This window comes from Chenopodium album, chromosome 8 (genome assembly GCF_948465745.1).
Source record: "Chenopodium album chromosome 8, dcCheAlbu1.1, whole genome shotgun sequence".
Lineage (NCBI taxonomy): Eukaryota > Viridiplantae > Streptophyta > Magnoliopsida > Caryophyllales > Amaranthaceae > Chenopodium > Chenopodium album.
In genome coordinates, this window is record NC_137841.1 from 24,745,285 (window position 1) to 24,762,102 (window position 16,818).

Consider the following 16,818-nt stretch of genomic DNA (forward strand, 5'->3'; position numbering starts at 1 on the left):
CAGCTCCAATCAGTTCAGTTCAGTTCAGCTCCTAATTTTCCTCTCTCATAAAATATTCAGTTCAGCTCAGTTCAGTTCAGTTCAGTTCAAATTAGCTCAGCTCAGTTCAGTAAATGTGAACAGACCCTGAATCAAAAATTTTGTGCTATACCATTTTAATTAAATTAAACTCAGCTTAATATTGATTTAAGTGAAACATTCTCAATTCAATTTCCAGACTAGAACATTTTCTTTAAACCTTTATATACTAGAAATAATTTATAGAATCACGTTAGTATGTAGTGGATATCTAAACAACATGCTTTAGCTTTGTAGATCATGCACATTTCTTTGTATTATCCTTAAGGGTTTTGAGCCCTTTACATGTTCAAGCTAGGAACTTTAAGTCTATGTGTGTGAATACTCTTCATTAATATAAGGAACTTCAGGTCCGCACATCATATTCAATTTACATTCATTCTAATAATCTAACTTCAAGTAGGTACATAATACTATAATTGAATTTAATCAAATCAATATAATGTGTATAGTATGCTTCATAATTTTATTAACTTATAAGGATAATAATAATTTAGTTAACATACTTTCAAAACAATTAGATATTTTAAGGGCATAAACAAATTGTCGTAATGGAACTCTAGGTCCATATGTACCCAAAAAATAAAACAATCGTACAACTAAGGGCCTGTTCACATTTACAATTCCAGTTCAGTTTATTTCAGTTCAGTTCAGCTCCTAATTTCCCTCTCTCATAAAATATTCAATTCAATGATTTAAGTGAAATATTCTAAACTCAATTTCCAGACTAGAACATTTTCTTTAAACCTTTATATACTAGAAATAATTTACAATATCTACTCAAACTATAAATAGTTATAAGATTTCAAATGAGAACATAAATATAATTTTTTTAAAACGACAACACTAAGAGATTAACACTATCTCTAAATAATCTCCTCCCACATCTCTCCCCATCACACAACCACCTGCCGACCATCGGCCACCGCCGGTCACCGCCCACAAGGGGCACCACAACAGCTAACTCACACTCCTTTCACTTTCATTTATTCTCTTAAATCAAATTCATACTCTTATTAATTAATTCAAAATTACAACCATATAAAAATAAACAAACATACAAATTATCTACCCCATGTGGGAGTTAGATATCTTCAACATAACTTTCCAACCTGTCACTCTAGATTTCGCTCTTTCAAATCCAAAAAATAAAAACAACAATATATAAAAATAATAAAAATAAAAAGTATAAAAATAATACAAGTACCATTGATTATTTATAACCCCACCAAAATTATCTGGAACCCATATATTTAGCAGAACCAGTTTCTAGTACCAGCTTAATCACCAGCTCAAAATAAAAAAAAAAAGTTCATAAAAAAAAAAATTCAAAATTTAGAGAGAGAAAAACAAACAAGTTCAATGAAGTCAAGCTTTGTAGCAATGGCGCTAACATGCGCCTTGGTGATGGTTATGGTGCCTCATGTATTTGCTAAACGTTACATTGTTGGAGGAAATAAGGGTTGGACTTCCAATGTTAATTACACTGTTTGGGCTAGTGATAAGCACTTTTACCTTGGAGATTGGCTATGTAATTTCTCTCTCCTCTTTCTCTCTCTACTTTTTTGTGTTTAGATCTGTTGTTTGGATCTTATTTTGTGTTCATTTCAGTGTTTTTGTTGTTTAGATCTTAATTATGTTGCTTTTTTCAAGTTTCATATTTGGTTGTTATTTATTTATTTGAATTTGAAAGAAATTTCTAATTTTAGCAAAATCGATGAATACCCTTTTAATAGTTTAGTTAAATGAATGGATTTTTGGGTTAATTAGTGTTGGGTGTCAAAATAATTTAAGTGGCATTTGGAGTTCTGTGAACAAAACATGAAATTTTAAGATTCTTGTTTCGTAGTAATTTTTAGTTTTGATATCTATGAGACTATGACTAATGATGGTCAAAGTTAACAATGTTTGATTACAAGTCATTTTCATGTGGGATTAGTAATTAAATTGGTTTTGTACGATTAATCATATAATTAATGTCCATGATATGCTACATTGTCTTTTTTTTTTTTTTTTTGACAAAGTGCTACATTGTCTTAAGGCACAATTTAATGTACACTAGTGAGTAGATTACCCATTCTTATGTGGGTAGATTATGCAATGGGTGAAAGTTTAATTTGTTTCGATGTTTGTTTCATGTGGGTAGATTATGCAATGGGTAAATGTAGCAAATTAGCAATATCGGATGTGCCTTTGAGGCTGCTAGTTGTAGAAATGAGCCATTGACAATTTGTTTGCGAGATTATGCAATGGGTAAATGTAGCAATATTGGATGGGCCTTTGAGGTTGCTAGTTGTGGAAATGAGCCATTGCCTTTTTTTTTTCTTTTTTTTTTGAGATTAGGGAGTGGGAGATTTAAGAAGAAAACGTAGCTAGATTAGCTACACTAGACGAATTGTTTCATGCTAGATTGCTAGCTGATATTAGGATATGTCACTTCTGTGGTAAGGAGTTTGGGAGTTCAAATTTTTCAGCAGTGAGATTCACCTTAAAGAGACAATACCAGAATAGACATATAGCTGATCTGCTTGATCATCCAAATTACACGCGCTTAATTGGAGTTAAAGTTGATGGAAGAGAGATACAATACAGGCAAACCGTGTTGCCGAGGTCTTATGATCTGTCAAAAGCCACAATATCTAATGGTCTTAAGGTAGCTAATAATCTTATGCCAAAAGTATTATTATTGAGCAGATGAGGATTTGGTGGGAGCATTGTGTGGGTTAGAAAATACAGCCTGTAATAATCAATATGTATTGCCAATTTCTGTGGCGTGGTCCTGATTTGTGTTAATGAAGTATAAGAAAACTGATATCTGAACTCAGAAAGATTCACATTCAAGACTAGTGTAGCAGACAGATTTTTACAAACTTAGTTATTTTAAAATGTTTTAACTTATTTTATAATGGATTGTAAAATCTCTTTGACTGAGAACCTAATCGTCTTCATATCCAAGTCATCTATCTAATTTTTAAATTCCACTGAGGTTATCAGAATAAGAAGTTTAATACTAATTATTTGAATCAAAGCTGATCACATATGCTGGATCTTGTCTCCCATGTGAGATATCTGAAATGCCTTAACTTCTTATTTTTATCTCTTTGATGTATTAAATCCTGGAGGCTGGTTTCCGTTTTGATGACTTGGAAAGTCGAGAACTTGAGGAATCTCATATAAACTTCTTCTTTAGATGATGATCAAGCTCTCCTCTTTTATGTATCCTCTAATATTGTAGATGGCTTTCTTTATGTTTAAAAGTAATCCTCTCTAAGTAAATCCTAATAAGTTTATAAGGGGGGTCGAGTTATCGAGGCTCTTGTGAAACTATATAGCTTTAGTGATTTAGCAGGGACCTACAAAGTCATTTGAGTGTTTTTTGAGGTATATTGGTATAAGGACCGAGGCTGCATATCATCATTTTTCAAGTCCTCATACTTTTTGAAACTTTTTCCTTTGAAGTTCATACCTCTTACTTTCTTTCTTTACATTTTTAATTCCAACTCTCAACAAAAAGTATTATGGAGTATAATGCATATCAAACAATGATAAAAATATAGTACTTTAGAATCTTTTTAAATTGTGAATCTCCCAATATATTGTTTGGAGTTTTTGTATGATCTAAATTATTCGTCAAATTTATAGCAGTCATTTCTAATTTAGTTTATTATCATTATATGTACTGTATCTATCATTATTATTTACCTTAAACCCATATACGAGTATATAATTGTTTATAATACTTGATGGCAAGTCAGACTATGGATTTTTGAAACAAAAAAATATGATTATGGTTTTGCCTTTTTTGTCTTAACATAGCTTGTTAATTATGTGGTGGTTCCACTCCTTATAACCCGACTGTTTTGAGTTTCATTTCCCTGTTTTCCTTGTTTTTGTGTCACTTAGTGCATTAGGGTGTAAAAGCTGTCATTAACTTGTTTCTTCTTTCCACTATTTAGTTTTTGTGTATGACCGGAACCAGATGGATGTCCTTGAGGTGAACAAGACTAACTATGAAAACTGCAACACCGATCACCCTATGGCAAACTGGACTACAGGAGCTGGAAGGGATGTGGTTCCACTTAATGTAACCAGACACCGCTACTTCGTCAGTGGAAAAGGATTCTGTTTTGGTGGCATGAAGTTGTCTGTCAGAATCGAGAAGCCCCCTCCACCGCCTAAAGCAGCCCCCGTTAAGAGTGATGCTCCAAGGATGTCTTACAGATCCCACTTTGTTTTGCCTCTAGTATTTGCCATTGGTGCTGTTTGGGATTCCTTCCTCCGGGTCATGGGTTAATCATATGATCATATCATGTTGCCAAATGTCGTGCGTTTACTCGTAGAAGATAACTTATTTGATCAAACTAAAGATTTTTTTTTTCTTTATAATATCTTAAATCTCATTTCCATTTAGCCTTTCTGTTAGTGTTTGGAAGATTGCTGTATTTCTTGATTTATTGAAACCGAATTTGTTTGTGAAATTAAGAAAATTGCCCAAGGCAGTTTGATTACATTATCTTTATGAGAAATTTTACATGTTGACTTTGTATTTGTTTATTTTTATTAATGATCATGGTGTGTCACCATTTACATATATTCATAATTATTCAAACAACAAGAATATAGTATGACACCGATTAAGTAAAATTGGAGCAATCAACTGCATATATTAAGGTAATTGGAAACTAAACGGTTGGTGCCCGGGAATTTTGCGGTTGTCATTGATAAATCTTGCCGCATGGTCCCCCTTAGCTAATGGAGGATCTAATAATTCCGTATCAATTAATAGCATTGTATGACTTCAATGTATGGACATAAAAGTCAGATTTCTTTTGAATTAACCCTAGTTTTTTTACTATTGTGGAATAATCCTAACTTTGAGATGTGTTTTCTTCTAAAAGTCTCAACTGGTCAACAAAAGTCAATAACCTATTATAATAGGTTATCTAGCACGTGGAAGCTGTAGTTGATCCAAAAATTACAAAAAAAAAAAAAAAAAAAAAAAAAAAAAAAAAAAAAAAACCCTCCTTATCCTTCCCCCAATAAAACTTCCCTTCTTTTCCTCCACCTTGAAAACGACAGGCCAATCTTTCCTCACATTGAAAACTGCTCCCATTCTCTTCCCCACCCCGTAAAAGAACCCCCTCCTTTCCCCAACTCCTGAAAACCGCCATATTCCCATCCCCACCTCATAAAACAACCCCCCTTCCTTCCCCGAAAACCTCCCCCATCCCCTTCCCTGCCTCATAAAACACCTTTCTCTTTCCTAAATCTTGAAAACCGCCCCATTCCCTTTCTCACCTCGTAAAACAACCCCCCTCCCTTCCCCAACTCTTGAAAAGCGCCCCTTTTCCTCCACCCTTGAAACCGCCCTGATTAGAATTATCCAACCTTTTACTCGTCTTCTCATATTCGGCAGGCCAAATCAAGTTGCTTGAGCTAGATTAGATTCGGGTAAAAGTTGGGTCCGAGTATAATCGGATACAAATCGAATTTGAGTAAAGTCAAATTTAGGTTAAGGCATATCGAGTTCGAGTGAGATCAAATAATCTAACCAGGTTTTTTGGGTCAAAATGGATTTAATAGACCTTGAATCATGACATTTCGATTTCGATTAGATCTTAAGTCATATTTTTTTTTATTATTAGCTCAATTTTAGTTCAAATCATTTCAGTTTCGGGATGAAGAGTACAAGAAATTCATACTTTAGTAATGCTTGATTTTTAATATTGGCAATAAAGTTATACCCCCTCTATTTCGTAATAATTGTCACATTTTCATTTTAGGTTTGTCTAAGACAATTGCAACATGTTCTTATATATTTTATTATTTCTCTATCCTACAAGCCCCACGACCCTACCTACACAAGTATTTTACTACCTTCGTTAACAGTTATTTGCAACATTTGCCAAATAAAGGGTGTTAACTTTTATTTGCAATAAACTTATTTCTTTCCTATTTTAGTAATTTTTTCTGTTAAAATGACCAAAATACCCTCATTTAAAAATTATTTGCACTTAATACTAGTATACTACACATAATTACAAAATATTATAACCTTAATCTATTTTTTTTTCTCTCTCTCCTCCTTCATCTCTCAGTTCATCTTTCTCTCTCCTCCTTCATCTCTTATTTCATCTTCTTAATTTCTTATCTCTCTTCAAATTTCAATCCATCCTAATAGTGGGTTTCAGATGTGGTTATTCTTGGGTGGTTTTCTTGATTTGTGGTTGGATTTGGTGGCTTGTTGGTGGATTTGCAGGTTTGTGGGGGTGGTTCGTGGGTGAATTTTGGTGGTTGTTGGGCGATTTTCGTAGTTCGTGGTTCATGGATTTCGGTGGTTCTTAGGTGGATTTTGTGGTTCGTGGGTGATTTTCGGTGATTGTTGGGTGGATTTCGGTGGTTCTTGGGTGGTTTTCGCGGTTGTTGGGTGGATTTCTTAGTTCGTGGATTTCGGCGGTTCTTAGATAGAATTCGTGGTTCGTGGGTGGATTTCAGTGGTTCTTGGATGGTTTTCGTGGTTGTTGGGTGGATTTCGTGGTTGTGGGGTGAATTTCAGTGGTTATTGGGTGGATTCCGGTGACTTCTGGGTGGCGTGGGTGGTAGTTAGTGGGTTCTGGGTATCGTGTGGTGGTGGTTCTGGGAAATTCTGTTTAAATTGTAATAGCTTTTTTTTTTTCTGATTTGATTAATAGTTAATTTGATGTCCATAATTAACTTTCAATAATCATGTTTTTGAAGTTTTGCCTAGGAGTCCGCGCTGACCCCTTTATTGCAAATAATTGTTAACGGAGGAAGTATTAACTTTCACTCTTGCCAATCCCGCTTACACTATTTTATAATTTACATCTTTTACTAACAATTAAATATGAATTATTTGTTCAAAAAATATATATATAGGGAAATTCTCAATGGTAGCCCCCTGATTTTGCTTATTTGCAATTGATAAGTCTATTATATATATATATTTATCCCTCGTCTCACGGTCATATTTGTGCTTATTTGAGCTCTACGGAGCTATTTTTATTATTAATATACGTTTTCTAGTGTTTTTGTGGAGATGATATTATTTTGCAGGAATTTGCATAATTATGGCAATTCTCTAGCTTTTTGAGCCACTACAAAGCATTGGAGTCCCATTGTATTTTATGACCGAATATTTAAAGCCCAAGACCAGATTAGAGAAACTGAGTTCGATGATTAATGGCTCAATTAGAGAAGAGAAACGTCCAAAACTCCAAATTACAATTATGAATTAACGAACCAAGAAAAGTCGAAGATACAAATCCAAGAAACAAAGCAGCCCAGCTCCCTGAACGGGCCCAATCAGTGGCCTAATTACCGATGGGCTAGTGTGCTGCAAGTTGTTTATTAAGTCATTTTTGTTGTTTGATTTGGGCCTATTATAGTGCTACGTATCTAATCGGGGTTGCAAGCCGTCATACTTGGGATGAGAAAGTGGAGTTTATCTAAAACTCTTTTTCCTTGTTATTAAAGGATTGGAGTACATAGGTAGTTAGGAGGTTAGTTTTTAGTTTTTTAGTTTTTGTTCTTTTATTAGTTTTAGTTATCTTTTTCTTTAGTTTTACTTAGCTTTCTTTTCTCTTTCCCTCTCTAACTTCTCTCTCTCTCCTCTTAATTAAACTCTTAGTATTACTTTTTCTCTTATTTCTCTTTCTAAACTCTTAATTTATGCAATTTAATATATCTTTCTTTTAGTATTATTTCTTCTCTCCTTTATTACTTATTTTCTTTGCTTTGATCCTTATCATGTCTCCTTTAATTGCTTTGTTTAGTTTATATTTAATTATGTGTGAGTAGTTTTATTATTTCTAGGGTTTATGGGGATCCATAAATAATATGAAGGGGTAATTTATTGTTGTTGATTGTCAATTCTAGGTTAATTTCCTATTGATTGATTTAATGCTCTGTGACTAGATTAGGCCTGATCTTTTATGCATGAGTTTGACAATATTGATTCGAGATTCGAGAGAAGAGAATTGATATTTAGGTCTAGTTTCAATAGGCAGGTTAATTTATAAATGGTTAAGTCGAGATTCGAGAGATGAGATTTAATACTGGTAGATTAATTATGTGATTGTATGTAATACGTAGCGAAAGCCCTTTATGATCTGATTAATTGATGCATTGATGATTGACTATTATGTTTTACCCTGGAATATTGTTTATTGGTGAACCTATGCCCTAGGTCTTTTATTCATTGTTTCTCCTCCTACTTTTATTCTTTTTCACTTTTACTCTTAGTAGTTTAGTTTCCCTTCGATAATAATAATTTGTTACTCTATAATCTAGATTATATTAATTAATTAGGAATAAAAAGACTCGTTTCCCTGTGAATTCAACCCTACTTCCCTATCTATTTTAGTTAGCGGTTTTAGGAATTACTTTTATTAGGTGATACGACTTTAGCTTGTCAGCAATGGTAGATATTTTTTTTTCGATTATCTTTGGTAGCCCTCTACTATTAAAAAATACATATGTAACCTTATTAAGCCTAAAACCGTTAACTAACCATTAACTTTAACCATGGTCAACTTTTTTTTTTGTCTCTATTCAACCATTCTCTTGAAGGAATTGTGTCTTCGATAAGTGCAATTACTAGATATATCAAGGATCACTATTATGGAGATAATAAGTTCATTCTATTGGGGCGTCATCCTCTGTTGCTAGACTATGAGAGATGATCTTTGGGCTAGTCAAATAGTCCAAAGCCCTTTAGAATGGATCCTATAAGGTCACACACAAGGGTAATGGGTTAAGCAAGTTAGAGGCCCATTAATGGGCCTCATGAGCATTTAATTAGTCATAAGTATGATTGGGCTAAGTGTAGTTTGAGTGGGATTAAGAATTGGGCTTTGACTTGGACTATTATTTAGAGATATGATCTATAAATAATAGTCATGCCTAGGGTTGATTAATTAAGTCACAATTAACATACAGTGAATTGTGAATCTAAGCAACCAACATCCAAAGCCCTCTCCCCTCTCAAACTCACGGCCCTCTCTCTCCCCTCTTACCCACGGCCGGCCACCCTAGTGGTCCTCGTGGTGTTGCGCGGTGGTTCTTGGCTAGTTCGTTGTTCGTTCATCTCCGTAGAAGGTCGATTGAAGAGTTCTCTCGCGACTAACTAGCATTAGTGGAGGTCTTAATCTGTGCCCGTGGACCAAGTAGAGGAATCACACTTGAGGTTCTTTATCTCCCTAGTTCTTGCTCGATCACCGGTGGAATCACGCTTCAAAGGTATAATTCTTACTTCTTTATGTGTTATGCATGAGATCCTTGGTTTGGTGCTATATGAATATGATTCATGTTAATTCCGCAATTAGTACCTATAATCTCCTACAGTGGTATCAGTTAGCCTCTTGCAATTACATATATTGAGTAATAATTCTTTGATAATCCACAATTTTAATTCAATTAGGGGGGAGAATAATTTAATTATGGGTCAATTGTTATTTTAAATGTGATTTAACAATATAGAATCATTAAAGGTGTTTAATTTGCTCCATATTAACCTTGAATTGATCCGAATTTTCGCCCTAATAGCTTCGAAAATTTCGAACCCCAAGAACCCTAATTTTCGAAAATTTCGAAAATTTAAACCCTAATTTGTGAAATTTTGTGTTTAATTTTGATTTATTTCGATTGTAATATGTTTAAAGAATTTAATCTATTTGATTACATGTTAAAATTATGAATTTTCATGATCAAATTATTTAATTTAAGTATTAAATTAAATTGGGGATTAATTTCATCAAGAACCCTAATTTCAAAATTGAATATGATTTAGTTTTGGAATTAATTGGACCACATAAAGTTTAATTTAATTTTACAAAATCTGTTTTGTTTTATTTAATTGAAAAAAAAAATAATAATAATTTCAGCAGCAGCAACCGCGGCTGGGTGGCGCTGCCACGGCGGCTGCCGCTGCTGGTGGTCCGGAGGGAGGGGCAGCAGCACGGGTCAGAACAGCAGCAACAATAGCACCATGCACCTGCAGCGCGGCACTGCTGCTGCTGCCCTGCGCCGCTGCACAGCAGCGTACACCTTGCGGTGTACGGCCATCGTGGCTGGCGACAACTTTTTCAAAAAAAAAAATTTATTTTATTTTATTTTGGATAAAATCAGATTTTCAAATTTTAAAAAGATAAGTTTTAATTTTGAAAAGATAATTAACAAGATTAAAGTTGTTAATTTTGTTAAGTTTGGATAATTATGGAGCAAAAGATTCTATTTGGATAATGATTGATTAAATAATGTGATTATCCCATAATTTTTTATGGATAATAATTGATTTAAAATATATGATTGGTTAGTAATTAGGATAGAATTTCCTAAATTAATTAGGATAATCATGGAAAATAAATATGATTTATCTTCCATAATTCAAATAAGATTTTATTCTATCTCATACCTAAATTAAAATATATGATATTTTATGATTGGTCATGAATAATATATGATATTATCTAATTACAGTAATTAATTATAATATGAGATATTTAGAAGCCATGTTTCCTTTATTGTGAACATTCGATGTTGTAGTTTAGGAAAGCATGATGAGTGATTTATTATATGGAACTTTATAATATATGATATTGTTTATTGCTATATATAGACTAGTATGGCCCATAGATTCTAAATACGATCTGCGCATCGTGATGTATTTTTGCAATCTAAATACGGTCTACGTGCCGTTAAGTATTTTTGTAATTTATTTTATTTTATTTAAGTAGTAGATAGAATAGAATAGTATTACAGGTTGCAGTTGATCCAAAAGCCAATGAAGTGAAGGCCCAAAGGAGCAAGATGGATGAGATCCATGAAGGTTCAAGTGGGAGCATTTTTGCTTTATTAGTTTTCTTAGGATTAAGGGGCCATACTATGTCATGTTTTATTTATGCATTAGTAGATTATGCATGTTTAGGTTTATTTATGTTGCTTGATGATGCGCTAGAGTTCACTAAATAATCACAACATAATAAATCTAGATCCCAGTAATATTGATGCAGCTTTTCCAATTAAAAACCCGACGAAACCTTCGATCGTTTATGATAGGTCGGCCCTCAGCAGAGTGTCATAATATATCTTGGGGAAGTGGGGGTAGGACCTCATTCTACACTTTTAATTGGTTATATTCAACAAGGTTACCTAAAGCGTTTAGAACCTTGAAGCTAAGGGTAATAATTAAACATGTGATGGTTAATTATTCAACCAAGAATTACAAGAGTTGTAATCAGTAAAGAGTTTACTCACCTTGAAAATGTAATAGTTGATGGCAGGGCCTCACTCTGGTTAATTATTGCACAAATAAAGGATCTTGGAATCATTTTATTCAATGGGGATCATTTAAAATTGAATAAAATGCTTTAAAGCTACCAATAAATTTTAAATTGATTATGGTACTTTAAATTTATTAAACATAATTATTGAATTTTGCCTCGTTTTGTTTTTGTTTGTAGATGAATAACTTATATGACAACACAGATTTACCAATGAAACTCAATTTAAGGCTAAATCTCATAAACTACAGGGAATGGGAGGACGAATTGAGAAATGTTCTCACAAGCCACAAGCTTGAAGCTCGTCTGTATGTACCCATTGGGAACAAGTGTGCTCTAGGTCAAAATCCTGAAAGGCATGCGAAATTAGTTTCGGATGCACAGAGGGTCAGGAACCTAATACTGGAATCTATTCCAAACTGTTGGTATAATAGATTCAATCGGTATGAAGTGACCAACTTGCATCAATGTCTTTGTGCTATCTGTAGAGGTGGCATGGGGGCATTGGGTAGTGGAGGTGTCAACGATCCTAATGTAAGAGAGATCGTTAACTCGATCCCTCAGATTTACTATTCCTGGGCTAACAGTTTAAGGTATGAGACTTACAAAGTTCATGGTAAGATAATGGCAAAGAAACTCTTACCTGGTCAGTCAGTGAGGAACCATGTCAATGAATTGATTGATTTAATCAATCAAATGGATATCCTTGGGAAACCGATCGACGATGACTCCGCGCGTGACATTATCTTGTTCTCGCTCCATGATGGTTTTGATATAGTAAGACTTTCTCATAATGATGAGGGATCATCAGCAAATTTGATCAACATCTTACTTAACCATGCTGAAGAGTTCCTGATAAGGAGAGAATGCCAATGCTTTTTTTGTGGTGGATGGCAAGTCTATACACCAGGGTGTCCCCATTACACACCAGTGAAAACAGAAGGTAAGGAGTTACTTGATGTTTTTGTTGTAGAGATTAATCTTACTTCATATTCCACTTGGGTATTCGATACCGGATGTGGTGCTCATATCGTTAATGACGTGCAGGGCTTGAAAGGAAGTAGGAAGCTAGATCCAGGGGAAACAACACTTCGAGTAGGAAATGGAGCAAAAGTTGCTGCACTTGCTATTGGGAGTTACCATTTGAGACTTCCTTCTGGACTTATTTTAGTACTTAATAACTGTTATTACGTACCTAGCATTACTAAAAACATTATTTCAGTTCCAGTTTTAGATACTGAAGGTTTTTCATTTGAAATAAGAGACAAGCGTTGTTTTATTTTGAAAGAAAATATGTTATATGCTAATACTAAGTTAATCAATGGCTTGTATATCTTAGAATATGCAACTCATGTCTACAATATAGATCATAAAAAGTAGAAAACAGATGGTTCAAACCTAACTTACCTATGGCATTGTAGGCTTGGTCATATTAACCAAAAGCGCGTCCAGAAATTACATAAGGATGGACTTCTCTCTTCTTTTGATTATGAATCATTTGAAAATTGTGAGTCATGCTTGCTTGGGAAAATGACTAAGTCACCCTTTACGGGTATAGGTGAAAGAGCTAGTGACCTTTTGGGACTCATACATACAGATGTGTGTGGACCAATGAGTTCAAAAGCTAGGGGTGGGTTTAGCTACTTCATTACTTTCACTGATGATTTTAGTAGATTTGGTTACATTTACTTAATGAAGAACAAGTCGGAAGCCTTTGAAAAGTTCAAAGAATTCCAGAATGAAGTACAAAACCAACTTGGGAAAACAATTAAGGCATAACGATCTGATCGTGGTGGCGAATATTTGACCCAAGAATTTGATGAACATCTGATTAATTGTGGAATACTTTCACAATTAACCCCTCCAGGGACACCTCAGTTAAATGGTGTGTCAGAAAGGAGAAATAGGACTCTACTAGATATGGTTCGGTCCATGATGAGCTTTACTGATCTTCACATATCATTTTAGGGATATGCATTAGAGGCAGCTTCCAGAGTACTAAACAGAAGCCCGTCCAAAGCAGTTGAGAAGACACCATATGAGTTATGGAATGGAAGAGTTCCAAATTTGTCTTATCTCAAGATTTGGGGATGTGAAGCCTATGTAAAACGTTTACAAAGCGATAAACTACACCCTAAATCAGACAAATGTTTCTTCGTGGGTTATCCTAAAGAAACAAGAGGGTTTTACTTCTACAATCGCGAAGATAACAAAGTGTTTGTTGCTCGCAATGGTGTCTTTCTAGAAAAGGAATTCCTTTCTAGAAAGCCAAGTGGGAGTAAAGTGGTTCTCGAAGAAATTCGAGACGAGCAACAAATGGATGTGGATAACACCACGTCAGAGGCGAGGGCGCATGAGACGATTAATCATGCGGAGCAAGCTAATTCCACTAGTGAGACTCCTATCGTCCCACTTGAATCTAATTCATGCGAAAATCTTCAAAGAGTTGGAGAGAAAATTTCTACTGTTGCTCCTACCCCACGTAGGTCTGCCAGAATCAGAAACAAACAGTTTGTTGAGGTTCTGTTAACTGAGGATTCTGAAATCTTCTTATTGGAGAATGAGGAACCCACAACCTACAAGCAAGCTTTGGTGAGCCCCAACTCAGATAAATGGCTTGAGGCCATGAAATCCGAAATGGAATCGATGTCTGAAAATAAAGTGTGGACCCTAGTAGACTTGCCTAATGGGGTAAAACCCATTGGTTGCAAATGGGTCTACAAGATTAAAACAGACAAGGATGGAAATGCCTACATCTATAAAGCAAGACTGGTTGCAAAAGGGTACAGACAGATTCATGGTATTGACTATGATGAAACCTTTTCCCCAGTAGCAATGCTTAAGTCCATTTGGATTCTTCTAGCGATTGCTGCATTTTTCGATTACGAAATTTGGCAGATGGATGTCAAAACCGCCTTCTTGAATGGGTTCTTGACGGAGGAAGTGTACATGACACAACCTGAGGGTTTTGAAGATCCAGAAAATCCTAGAAAGGTATGCAAGCTTGAGAAATCCATTTATGGATTGAAGCAGGCATCCAGGAGTTGGAATCATCGTTTTGATGAAGCGATCAAAAGGTTTGATTTTATCAAAAGTGAAGAGGAACCTTGTGTATACAAGAAGTCTAGTGGGAGCAGCGTAGTTTTCTTAGTCTTGTATGTGGATGACATACTACTCATGGGAAATGACATACCAATGCTTGAGTTAGTCAAGGAATGGTTAAAGAGTTGTTTTTCCATGAAAGACTTAGGTGACGCCGAGTACATTTTGGGAATCAAGATCCATAGAGACAGGTCTCGAAGGATGATTGGACTAAGTCAAGAGACTTATATTGATAAGGTTCTTGACAGGTTTGAGATGACAAACTCCAAGAGAGGTTTTCTCCCCATGTCCCATGGCATTACGCTCAGTAAATCTCAATGCCCGGTTATGCCAGATGAGATGAGACGTATGGCTATCATTCCTTATGCTTCTGCAATAGGATCGATTATGTATGCCATGATTTGTACAAGGCCAGATGTTGCATATGCTCTAAGCATGTGCAGCAGGTTTCAAGCAAACCCAGGTGAAGCACACTGGACAGCTGCCAAGAACATCCTTAAGTACTTGAGAAGGACGAAAGGAATGTTTCTAGTGTATGGTGGCGAAGATGAGTTGGTTGTCAAAGGTTATACGGATGCGAGTTTCCAAACAGACAGGGATGACTTCAGATCTCAATCTGGATACATTTTCTGTCTGAATGGAGGAGCAGTGAGCTGGAAGAGTTCGAAGCAAAGCACTGTCGCAGAATCTACGACATAATTAGAGTATTTACTACTGTTGAAGCAGCTAAGGAAGCAGTTTGGATAAAGAAGTTCCTAACTGAGCTGGAGATCGTACCAAGTGCTCAAAAGGGAATCGAGGTATACTGTGACAATAATGGCGCCATTGCTCAATCAAAGGAAGCTAGGTCACATTTCAAATCCAAACATGTAGAGAGGAAGTTTCACCTCATTCGAGAGATCGTTGACAGAGGAGGTGTCAAGATGAGCAAAATTCATACGGATGAGAACATTGCTGATCCGCTTACTAAACCCCTTCCATTGCCTAAGCATGAGAAGCATACTAGTGCAACTGGATTGAAGAGAATGATGTAATTAGAAGTTGTTATTTGTTTTTGAGAAAAATAAGTTACATATGTAATACATTCATTTGCAGAATTATGTTTAATCAGAAATTCTATTATTTCTCTTATTTAATTGTGGTTTTAATATTAAATAAAATGTCCAAAATAATTATGAATTGATGGGCTCACTAGGTTGATGACCTTTTGAATGAAACCCCACAGGTGAACAAAATTCATACATTATTTAAGTTCCTAGTTCGAAGTCATTAAACTGGACATAAATGATTTCGATTTGGACTAGCATGTTAAGATTGATTGGATAGCGCAGTTTCATGGGCTATAGGAGCGTAGTGATGCTCGGTCAATCACATGGATATGCATGAATGATGCATGATCGAACTATAGACCTACTTTGAAGTTCAAGTATAGAGCTTCCGGATATATTAGTGGATTCCTTTGACATGAGTGGAACATTGATCTCATTCAATGGATGATATAACTGTGGTACATTCAAACGTTTGCCCGTAACTGGAGATTATAAAGGGTGTGTCCTGGTTATTTCAGAAGTTGAGTGGGAGCTTTGGTTGCCACAAGATTGGATAGAGTCTTCCTATTTAATTAGGAGTGTGTCTTATTTTGGCCTCTTGAAGAGGGAGAATTCAGAAAATGCATGGCCGTGCTTAGATGTGTTACATAGTAACCATTTGTTTTGTAATTCTAACTCAGATTTCAGGAAATGATTTGTAGATTAATAATGATTACATAAGATGCAATCATATTATCAAATCGACACAAAATGACTTAAGGAATTTGAATATTCCGCACTTGTCTCAGACAAGTGGGAGATTGAAGGAATTGTGTCTTCGATAAGTGCAATTACTAGATATATCAAGGATCACTATTATGGAGATAATAAGTTCATTCTATTGGGGCGTCATCCTCTGTTGCTAGACTATGAGAGATGATCTTTGGGCTAGTCAAATAGTCCAAAGCCCTTTAGAATGGATCCTATAAGGTCACACACAAGGGTAATGGGTTAAGCAAGTTAGAGGCCCATTAATGGGCCTCATGAGCATTTAATTAGTCATAAGTATGATTGGGCTAAGTGTAGTTTGAGTGGGATTAGGAATTGGGCTTTGACTTGGACTATTATTTAGAGATATGATCTATAAATAATAGTCATGCCTAGGGTTGATTAATTAAGTCACAATTAACATACAGTGAATTGTGAATCTAAGCAACCAACATCCAAAGCCCTCTCCCCTCTCAAACTCACGACCCTCTCTTTCCCCTCTTACCCACGGCCGGCCACCCTAGTGGTCCTCGTGGTGTTGC

General features: G+C 35.3%; 1 protein-coding gene across 1 annotated transcript; it reads left to right on the forward strand.

Annotated features, from left to right (window-relative positions):
* The first annotated feature begins 1,328 nt into the window (after positions 1-1,328).
* Positions 1,329-4,624, forward strand: LOC145641778 (early nodulin-like protein 17). The gene is made up of 2 exons (XM_081692729.1): positions 1,329-1,609; positions 4,035-4,624. The coding sequence occupies exons 1-2, from the start codon at positions 1,441-1,443 to the stop codon at positions 4,370-4,372; spliced, it is 507 nt and encodes a 168-aa protein (XP_081548855.1). The 5' UTR covers positions 1,329-1,440; the 3' UTR covers positions 4,373-4,624.
* Positions 4,625-16,818: the final 12,194 nt, after the last annotated feature.

Coding starts and splice junctions, on each gene's coding strand:
- LOC145641778 (XM_081692729.1), top strand. CDS start 1,441: ATGAAGTCAAGCTTTGTAGCAATGGCGCTAACATGCGCCTTGGTGATG. Junction 1,610..4,034: donor TTACCTTGGAGATTGGCTAT/GTAATTTCTCTC, acceptor TCCACTATTTAG/TTTTTGTGTATGACCGGAAC.